We start from the raw sequence: 11,189 nt of genomic DNA, 5'->3' as shown, positions 1-11,189 counted from the left end.
ACAGCTGAAGCAGAGACCGAAGAGGTCGGCCGGGATCTCCCTCCTCTCCGGCGACGACGCCGGCGAACGTGGGGAGCGCGACCTGACGCCACCCAACGCCGCCTGCTGCCGAAGCGCCCGCCTTTTGCGCCACAGCGCCTTGCGCGACGGCCCCGGCTTGCGCCACGGCAGAGCGGGAGCCGCCTCCTGCGCCGCCGGCGCGCCTCCGGCACCGGTGGAGAAACCCTCGGACCCCGACGAGCCAGACAGCCCAAGACCGGAGACGATAGGCTGGAGCTTGGAAGACACAGACGCCGGGCTCGCAGATCCATCCGCCATGGCAAGAGACGAGAAGCGGGGGAAAGCACCAGGCCTAGAGTCCGCCGGGGAAGGGGGGACGCCGGGGCCGGAGTGGCCGCCGGCGTGGAGGGAGAGGAGGAGGGTGGACGCCGGGGCCGGAGTGGCCGCCGGCGGAGGGGAGCGCTGGGGGTTTCGGAGCTGAGTGACAATCGGACACAGAGAAAGATAGAGAACCACCCACCCGCCCACTTAACTCCTAAGCAAATGCCCCTCCTCCCCGCCTATAAATTGCGTCCCTCTTCCAAGCCCCAATTCCCTTTTCCCTCTCTCTCTCTTCTCCCGTCTCTGGAAGGACTTGGATTCTTTCTTTTCTCGCAGCAGCAACGCCACGCTGCTGCTCTTACTTCCTGTTGACCACAACCACCCTGCTCCCGCCTTTCAAGTTTGAACCCTCTTTGCTTGGCATCTACCACCTTTAGTTCCCTGTGCCTTGGAGATTCTGTGTGAAAGTCTGATCATACAAGATCTACCATCTAGCTTAGTACTACTCTGTTGGAATCCTTGCGACGAAACCTAGCTGTTCAGGGCGATACTCTGCTGAAATTTCCAGTCAGAAACCCCCTTGTTCAGGGCGTCACTCTGCCGAAATTTCCTGTCGGAAAACCTTGCAATCAAGGGCAACACCCTGCTCAAATATTTTCCCCGAGAATTCTCGCTTGGTCAGGAGAAACTCTGTCCGATTTCACAGTAAGAAACCTTGGTTTTTGAGGGGAGACTCTGCCGAATTTTTCTCTTGACCAGCTCTGCTTGTATGCCGCTGCTTTTATGATAACATCCACCGTCCTCGTCCAGTCCTTCTCCGTCGTCTTCCTCTACTGGTTCTACGTCTTCTCATAATCAACCAACCCCGGTTAAACCAGAGAGTTCACCTGCTTATTGTATATTGTTTTAAATATTTGTTGGTGTAAGAAACAAAGTAAAGTAATCAAGTGGTGTAAGGAAATGGCCTCTCCCGGTCCCGGCACGGCGTCTACCGTCACGTCGTCGTCGGCCGGCTCGGAGGCGACACGGGCGCCGCCTGCGGCGCTGACGGAGGAGAGGAACCGCAAGCGCAAGGAGTCGAACCGGCTATCCGCGCAGCGGTCGCGCGCGCGCAAACTGCTGCAGGTGGACGAGCTGGAGGCGGAGGCGGCAGCGCTGCGCGCCCGGAACTGCGCCGTGGCAGCGGCTGCACAGGAGGCCGCGCGCCGGTGCGCGGTCGTTCAGGCCGAGAACGAGCTCCTGCATGCGCGGGCGCTGGAGCTGGGCGCGCGCCTCGAGTCCCTCGCCGAGCTGATCCAGTACATGGACGCGGCCGCCGCCATGGGTGCTTCCTCCATCCCGCTCGCCGGCGTCAACGGCAACGCCTTGCCCCAGCAGCCGATCCTGCAAACGGAGTTGTACTGCAACTACTCCTACTACTGCTAGCAGATCGCATCATGTTGGTTCCATGTAGTAGCTCTGTGTTGTCTACGCGTCTAGTATGTGCTTATGCTTTTCCTCCCAGCCGTCCCAGGTATAGTAGTGTTATTTGGGTGGGCAGGGGCAAGGAAATTAAAGAGTGGTTGTACGTGTGTCGGCTGACTTTATAGTGTGACATCGACGGCAACGACAATATGTGTGGTTTATTGGATGCCCTCGTGGAACAAGCAACGCTATGTGATGTGTATTATTTTTCCTAAAGCTGTTATCACATCGCCTATCACTCTCCAATGGAGAAAAGAGTAATAACTGACCATGGGAAAAAGAAAGATGGACGGCTGCAAGTTGTGATTGTCGTACGTGGAAATGCATTATGCACCGAGAGCTTCACAAAGACGTTATGTCTAATACGGCTGACAAGTGGCTTTCGCTACATCGGTGAACCTTAGGTGAGGGGATTTGCTAAACCCGGCTATAGATACTTTTAGGACCTGGATTCGCCCGTCAGGTCACATCAGTGATGTGGCAATGATATAGGACCAAGCCATATGGAGGTCTGATCTTTAGGAATGAAAGGTGGATTTGAGAAAAAACATAAGGGTAAATCGAGAGAAACACGAGCGAAACACACAAATCAGCACACATAGATGCAATAAAAGATATATATATATATATATATATATATATATATATATATATATATATATATATATATATAGATACTTGATCCAAATCATTTAAAAAAGAGATGGAACAAGATAGGATTGGTCACCAAGTCCTAAGACAAGGAAGACTTGATTTTCATGAAGGAATCTTTACCCGTATGTAGCCATAATACTACTCGGAGTCTCCCCCTCTCAGGATGCCTTCATCTTCATGAGGACCTATCTCCAATGTAGGAATCCACAAGGAAAGATATATGAGCTAAGCTCTATCGTTTGAGCTCTATCTTAGCTTACCTATCTTCAATGGAGGAATCCCATAAAGGAAGAACACATGCTATAGTGAAAACCATAAAAAAGATACTTTTCATAATTAATCTGATCCTTCCATCCAACGCTAGATGATGCTTTGCATAAATGAATGGGTTTTTTGTTTTACAGAAATAAGTAGGACAAGGAAAAAGTATCGAATTGGTTTAATTATTTAAGTTATTTTATATACATTGGCTTTTGTTTTATGCGGAGACTAACAAAAAAATCTATAGAAAATCAAGCAGGTCGGGGCAGAAGAAACGAAGGAAGATGCAAGGCGAACCTACTCTAATTTGATTAGAGATAGTTAATCATATGTACGTGGGATTTAGACCAAACGAAAGTATTCACATTTATAAACATCTCCACATCGATGGAACTGTTTGCTAGCGAAATGAATGATGTCATTAGAGTTGTGGACACAGTGATGTGCCACAAGTCCATGGATGTGTCGAGTAGAGGGTGAGCTACGTCGGAGGGACTCCAACCAACCACTCGTCGAAGAAATTCCTTCCTAATGATGATTGCAGGGACGATGGCTTCCCAACGGTCCTCTTGCTCCTCCGCCACAGCCTCACCCGCTGGGTTTTCGCTCCGAATCCCAACGGCCAGATAACGTCCCTCGGCCGACCACGGCTTCCGGTTCATCTGCTGCTCCCGGGGCGCCTCTCCCGGGCCGTTCCTGTCCTGCATCTGAAGACTTGGAGCCAGATGGCGATGGATGGATGGTGGTGCGGAATCGTCGTCCGCAGCGCCGTTATGAAGATGCTCCCGCCGTTAAGCTCCAAGATGAAGCCAAGCATAGGATTCCCCGGTGACTGGTGGGGCTCTGCTTTAAATGCTTAGATCTTGGCCACATCAAGTCGGCGTGCACCGGTGATATACGCTGCCATAGCTGTTGGATCTCAGGACACATCGCGAGAGACCGCCCCTTCCCCGGCCGAGCTGCCCCCGATCCATCCAGATCCCGCCGTGCTCTACCTAAAATCGGCCCGCAACCGAGGCTGCCGCCGCCCGTGAGTTCTTTCTCTCGGCTGTCGCCCCCCCCCCTCGCGACATGGCTCACTACCCCCCATTGGCCCGTGAGCGTTTCCCGGGTGAGGTGCTCACTCATGGGGATCCAGATCTAAGGCCGGCTCGGGGTGGAGGCGTCATCTCCCACACCGTGGGAATGGACGCCCTCGAGGCGGATTTCCGCAACCGTGCGCTCCAGGCATCGGTGCAAGGCCGACGGCCTGCGGTCTCTTCGGAGGCGCTGGTGCAAGCTCTGGAGCAAGGCTGCGGGGTGGAGAGGCGACACCTCAGGGTGGAGGTCACCTATCCGACCGACTTCTTTATCTCCTTTGCATCCACGGCGGACTTCGACTGGGTGTTCCGCCAATTCGGCAAGATCTGATGCGCAGGGGCGCCCATCGCCTTCTAGCGCTGGCACAAGAGTGCTCAAGCCTCGGGCGGCAAGCTTGAGTTCTTCTGCAAGATTGGTATTGAGGGTATGCCGGCGAGTGCCTGGGAGTGAGACTCGCTTAATCAGCTCATCAACAGACTCCAGGGTCAGCTGGACGAGATCCTTCCGCAAGATGACCGCTGGCAGGTAGACGTCACGGCCTGGATGCGCAACCCCTACGGCATCCCCAAGGTGTATGATCTGGAGATCCCCGAGCAGGCAGGCTTGCCCAATGAGGTGGACGTGGACTAGCTTACGGCGCGCGCCGCCGTCGGCCCCGCCCTCTGAGCGTCGGACCTTGATCCATCCGCTCACGATTCACGTGCTGGATGTGGTGGACCGCACGGTGCCATACCTGGAGCTCCATCCTAACTACGAGCCGGACAACGACGAAGACCTGACTAGGAGGCATGATTACTCCTGAAGCTGCTTCAGGGGGCGGATCGATGAAGAAGGGTGGGGAAATGCTATCAGCTCTGGGGGACACCCCTTTGGCGGACCGGGCAGCTTGGGCATCACCGGTGATTGGGCAGCCAGAGGGTCAATGGCCACCTCGCTCCCGCAGGAGGTATGGAGCTCAGGCCCATGGCGGTCTCTCCAAGCGGTGCCAATGTCACCCGCAGGCTCCAGGGCGGCTTCGTACATGCCCATCGGCGCAGGCCGCTCCGTCGCCAGATCGACGGCTTCTACAGCGGTTGGCTCGATGGCGTTCGCAGACACCCCTGAAAACCTCTCTTCGACTGGGGCCACAGCGGTGGGCGCGGAGGCCGTGGGACGAACCCCAGACCGCGGCTACAGCTTGGGGCATTGCGGCCCATCTCCACGGAGGCTCTCATTCAGCGTAGCGGTCGGCGACGGCTCTCAGCAGGATACGGAGGGGGGGCACTAACGGACCGGCGTGCGGCGCCTCACCTGTCTCGGGTGTGCTACACCTGCCGCTCAAGATGCTGGAGCCCACGGTGTTCCGGTCGGACGAGCAGGGGAGCATGGTGAGCACGCCCTTCACTATCCCCCTGCAACCGGATCAGCTCCTGCCTCGGGTGGACGCGGCGTCTGCACCCATGGGGACAGTCGGCCCGCTGTCTGCCCCGATGCTCTCCTGGCGGCGATCGGGGCTTCACCCAAGCCATCAATGTTGGGTCCCCGGCCGGCTGCCTCTACCCCTGCAAGGCACAAGAAGACGTTGCCGCCCAAGTTCATGCCGCACAGGAGCGCGCGGATCTCCAAATTGAACGGTGGCACGCGCCAGGGGCCGGTCGAAAGGGCTCAACCCATCCTGCTGCGTAGTATGGGGGTGATCAAGGCGGAAGAGCACTTGTCTCTTGAAGCTCTCGATTCATACCTCAAGCTGTTCGACGCGCCTCTGGCTCCTCAATGCATCAGGGCGGTGGCGGCCCTCTACGACCCTGATGGTGTGGCCTTCGACGAGCCGACTCACGAGGGGCTCTCTGCTTTCGAGCTGCTGGAGTGCGTGGAACCGTGTGGTGCATAGCTCTCATGTTGTTGCTGTGGGGCGCTTCCTTCAATGGACATGTCTCTTAGTATAGTGGTGTGGAATGTAAGGTGGCTGAGTAACCCGGCCAGGCGTAGTTCCATTTGTTTGTTCATGCAAACCTGTAATGCATCATTGATCTGCTTTCAAGAATCTAAGTTGTAGGAGGTAGACGTTCTAGTGGTCAATCAAACTCTAGGGTCTGGCTTTGATGGTTTTGATGCTCTTCCTGCGCAAGGCACTAGAGGAGGGATTCTGCTGGCTTGGAGATCGGACCGCTTGAGGATCTCGAATGTTCAGAAGAGGGAGTTCTCCATCTCGTCCACAATTACATCTTTGGCAAATGGCAAAGCCTGGCTGGTCACGTCTGTGTATGGGCCACAAGAGGACGGGGACAAGATGAGATTTCTGGAGGAAATCGAGCGTTTGGGGGAGCAGGTTCTGCTTCCATGGATAATTAACAGGGATTTCAACCTTGTCAGGCACGAGGATGAGCGAAGCAATGGGAGGGCCAACAGAAGACTGACGAACAAGTTTAGGCACTCCATTAACAAACTAGGATTTCATGACATGCGCCTTGTGGGTAGGAAATTCACTTGGTGCAACGGGCAGGAGAGAACCATTATGGAAAAATTGGACAGGGTGTTGTTCAACAACGCCTGGGAGGACTTGTACCTAATCAGCGACATGTTGCCCTTGAGCTCCAATGTCTCTGACCATTGTCCGATGCTGCTTTCCTGTTCTTTGGACCGACCAAGAGCGTTCAAATTCAGATTCGAGAACTATTGGTGCAAATTGCCGGGGTTTCTTGAGGTGGTGAAAGGAGCTTGGGAAGAGGAGGTTTCTAGCACCAACCCGATGCATATTCTCAGTACGAAGCTTCAACGCATGGCCAAAGCGCTCCGGAGATGGGGTCAAAGGAAACAGAGTGCCTTCAACCTTCAGTTTCAGATTGCTAATGAAGTTATCCTCCGTTTGGACACAACGCAGGAGGCACTACCTCTGTCCACCAAAGAAAGGAAATTGAAGGCTTTTTTGAAAGGCAAGTGTCTGGCCCTTGCATCATTAGAAAGAATCAGGTTGAGACAGAGAGCCAAAATCAGAGATCTGAGAGAAGGGGATGCCAACTCCAAATACTTCCACCTCAAAGCTAATGGACGCATGAGGAAACACCTCATCCTTGCCTGCAATTGGGCGAGCGGGTGGCAACCTCAATGGATGAGAAGATGGATCTGACGCATGATTTCTATCATAGTTTGCTTGGTGTCCCTACTGCTAGGCAAATGAACTTAAACCTGGAGTGCCTAGGTCTTGGCAAGCTTTCTGCATCAGCAGCAGCACAGGACCTGGAGGCTCCTTTCTCCAGAGAGGAAATCAAGAAGGTGGTGAACGACATGCCCTCTGATCGAGCCCCGGGACCGGATGGATTTTCAGGGCTTTTCTACAAGTCATGCTGGGAGATCATTGAGGATGATTTTATGGCAGTATTGGAGGTGCTCCACTAGGGACACTTCTCTTCTTTTGGATGACTGAACACTTCCATTCTCACTCTCCTGCCAAAGAAAGCAGAATCAATGCAAATGTCGGATTTCAGGCCTATTAACTTAATTCATGGTGTGGCCAAGATTTTTGGCAAGGTTCTGGCAAGATGCCTAGCCCCGCTGCTGCCGGGGATCATATCCAGAGCTCAAAGCGCATTTGTCTCCGACAGAAGCATTCACGAGAACTTCAAGTTCGTGAGGAACGAGGCCAGAGCCTTGCACCGGAAGAAGAAATCATCAGTTTTGATGAAGATTGATATATCCAAAGCGTTCGACTGTCTATAATCGGAATTTCTCTTGGATATCTTCAGAGTCAGAGGTTTTGGTAACATGTGGTGCTCCTGGATATGCTGTCTTCTGTGCTCGGCATCCTCGGTTCTCATCAACGGCGAAACCAGTGCTCCGTTCGCCCTGGGGAAGGGGGTCAGGCAGGGAGACTCCTTGTCGCTGACACTCTTCATTCTGGCCATGGACGCGCTGCAAGGCATGATTGATTGGGTCGGGCGCAATAATCTGCTGGCTAGCCTTGGTTTGGACAACAGAATCCCGTGGGCCTCTATCTTCGCTGATGATGCAATATTGTTTTTCACTCCAGCGCAGTCTAACCTACTGGTGATCTCAGCCATGCTGCAGCTTTTTGGGGAGGCCTCGGGTCTGAAGATTAATTTTGCCAAAAGCTCCATCACTTGCATCAGTTGTGAGGAGGAACGGACTGGGGAGATTGCGGAATTCTTTGGATGTCAGCAGACTGGCTTTCCCATAAGATACCTGGGACTACCATTATCAATCTACAGATTAAAGAGACAAGGCATACTCCCACTGATTGACAGATTTTCTAGTAAGATGAAAGGATGGAAGCCCAAGCTTCTGGCCCCTGCTGGAAGACTAGCCTTGACGAGTTCGGTGCTTATGTCCCTACCGATTCACTTTCTGACTTTCTTTGCGCTTCCGGTCTGGGCGCTCAAGATCATAGACAGGAGATGCAGAGGCTTTGTGTGGAAAGGAGAGGAGGATATCAATGGTGGGCACTGTTTTGTCCCATGGGCCCGCATATGTAGACCAAAGGAATGGTGGGGTCTCGGCCTTCTCAACTTGACAAATTTTGGGATGGCACTTAGATGTTGCTGGAAGTGGCTCGGATGGAATCCTGAGACTAGACCATGGCAATTTCTTTCTGATCAGCAGGACAAAGATTCCGCGGCCATGTTCGATGCTGCAAATCGGGTGGTGTTGGGGTACGACACAGTTGCAAAATTCTGGACTGATAATTGGGCCGCGGGAGGCAGGAGTATCTCGGCCTAGGCCCCTGCCCTGTTTTCCTACGTTAAAGACTCCAAACTCTCAGTTAAAGAAGGATTGCACAATCACAGGTGGATTAGGGACATTAGAGGTGGTCTGTCTACGCAGACACTAGCGCAATACTTAGCGGTGTGGGATATCGCCCAGGCCACCACTCTTTCGGATGAAACGGAGGATCACCTCGTGTGGAGGCTGATGGAGCATCACTAGTTCACAGTGAGCAGCGCGTACATGATGTTCTTGATGGCCGGAATTCCTTTTGCCTGCAATCAGCCTATCTGGAAGTTGAAAGGTCCTCCTCGTTGCAAATTCTTCATGTGGTTGATTATTCAAAGGAAGTGCCTAACGGCAGATAATCTTCAGCGACGAGGGTGGCCATCCAATGAAGTCTCTCCGCTTTGCTTGATACATCTCGAGGACTGCACGCATCTATTTCTGCAGCTTCATGCAGCAACTCTGGATGGCGTTCCAGGGGTGGACGGGTGCTCCCTCCCCTACGTCGGCGAGCAGCTTTGAGTGCTCCGAGGCATGGTGGCTAGAGGCGAGAAAAGCAATCCCAAATCATGTGCGTCGAGACTTTGAGACCATTGTCATACTCATACATTGGAGGATCTGTAAGGAGCGGAATGCTCGAATCTTCCAGCAGACGGCTTGTAATGTTGACATGGTACTAGACCTCGTTAGGGGGGACTTAGGTGTTTGGAGATCTGCGGGGTGTGTTGCAGACTTGGTAGCTGATTTCCTCCGTAGTTGTCTTCGTCAGCCCCGCGGTGCTTGGGGCTAACGCTTGTACTAACAGTTCATGTCTCCTGAACTGTGAGACTCCTTTGTGATGCTTCCTTTCCTCTAATAAAGATCAACCATCGGCCCTTCGATGTGCGACAAGTCCATACTGCGTGCATTAAGCGTACTCATTACCATTGTTGGTGGCCGGCATATGCTGGGAATCTAATGCTAACACACCTCTGCTGATTCCGGCACTTTCCTCATGGGAGATAAAAAATGGGTTAAAATAGAAGACAATTCCTCGGTTGCGTAGGAGTATGCATCAGGAAGATGGGAACCTTTTTCATGTATTGTTGGACGGGTCACTCTCATATGAGTTATAAAATCACTGAACAGATCTCACATTTTGGGGTTGCTGTATGCACAAAATATCAGCAGTATCATAGCTTGGTGACCGATGTGAGATCAGGGTGTTATGCTAAAATGAATTAGGGATTCTAAAATTGTAATGTGCTACCTCAGATTTGAAAAAAGCTGGACTGACACATACTTCCACCTTGCACTCTCCTTATTCCAGTCACTTCGGAAATGATAGGTGGCTTCCCAAAGGACTAGTGATGTCGCTCCCACCAACCATAGAAAATAGTCTTTTATACAGCCATACCTTGTTAAGACTACGGGATAGTAGAGAGTATCATACATATGATATCGATGATACTGCCTCAATAATGCATAATATTATAAGTTAGTATCACAGAAGATCTTATTTCATGCATGACACATAATAACATATAATTTTTATTATGATGCGATATCATAATATGAGACTCGATGATCTGTTTTTCAATTTAATTCTATATCAGCTCATCAAAATTGCTTAGATGGCAAGTGCAGGGGCACGCATGTCCCTGGTACCCGCTTTTTATTTTGGCTTTCGATTTTTAATGTTTTATATCTTTTAAAAGAAAATCCAAATTAAGTTCTGTTTTCATATTCGTATTTCTGATGACCAGCGCTTTCAAATAAGATCCATTTTGAATATATTTTGATGACTTTTAAAAATATATGTTAAGTTTCAACGTTGAAACTTAGTATGAGCGACCAATAAAACTTAATTATTTTGTGTCTACAGTCGACAGAAAAAATTGCTTTAAATTATATCTCTGAAACTGGTTATAACTTGACACTTTAAGATGCAAAAAACGTAAGTTTCATCGTTGAAATTTTAAAGTTTTTCAGGGATTTTCGGCTTGTGCAAAACTCTGAAACCGTGTCCACCTTCATATGCTACTCTCTCTGTCTCAAAATAAGTGTCTCAAGTTTACTACCTACTCGAACGTGCGGAAGCATCGCAAGACTGGAGCCTTCCGGGAGCAACTTTGCTCTCTTCAGGCGGGTGTGCCGCGGCGACGCACTAGCTTGGGGCGTTCGTATGACCGTTGCCCAGCGTAACCATGCGCACGCCTGAGTGCAGTGCTTTAGTTGACTGACTATATCTCCCGTTGCTTTCTCTTCTTATGTCTCGTCCTTATTGTACACATATATGCTCGTTCAGGAGGCTATGCAAACCTTATGTTGTTGATGATAGATTTCACATTTTGTCAAAGGTTCTAGAGTATCTCTGAGTAATATATACAACATGACATGCGGCTGAAGTTTGTTGTGTGCTGCTCTCTCGTCAATTGACGAACGCAGAAATAACTTGAGACAATAATTTTTACAAGTCACGTCCTTTGTTTTTATGAACAAGATAGGCGCTCTTCCGACATGAGATTATTATTTTTGGATGAACAGGTCATCAAAGTATTTGCATATTAAGTTACGAACGAGGGATATGTTGGAAATCAGAACGTGGGTCGTTCGCCCAGCGCATCTCCCGCGAGAGGCCGGGTGAACCCTGGCCACCACCTCTCCAGCCCCACCCCCATTCCCTCCCCTCGCTGTCGCCCGAAGGCGCCGCCGGGCAAAGCCCG

General features: G+C 51.4%; 1 protein-coding gene across 1 annotated transcript; it reads left to right on the top strand.

The window, feature by feature from the left end:
* Positions 1-597: 597 nt before the first annotated feature.
* On the top strand, positions 598-2,001 carry LOC119268155 (bZIP transcription factor 44-like). Its single transcript, XM_037549683.1, has one exon. It carries the CDS (start codon positions 1,282-1,284, stop codon positions 1,744-1,746), a length of 465 nt encoding a protein of 154 aa, XP_037405580.1. The 5' UTR covers positions 598-1,281; the 3' UTR covers positions 1,747-2,001.
* Positions 2,002-11,189: the final 9,188 nt, after the last annotated feature.

The sequence above is a fragment of the Triticum dicoccoides genome, chromosome 3A, assembly GCF_002162155.2.
Source record: "Triticum dicoccoides isolate Atlit2015 ecotype Zavitan chromosome 3A, WEW_v2.0, whole genome shotgun sequence".
NCBI classification, from domain to species: domain Eukaryota; kingdom Viridiplantae; phylum Streptophyta; class Magnoliopsida; order Poales; family Poaceae; genus Triticum; species Triticum dicoccoides.
Note: the sequence above shows the minus strand (reverse complement) of the source record. Positions and strands in the feature narration are given on the sequence as shown.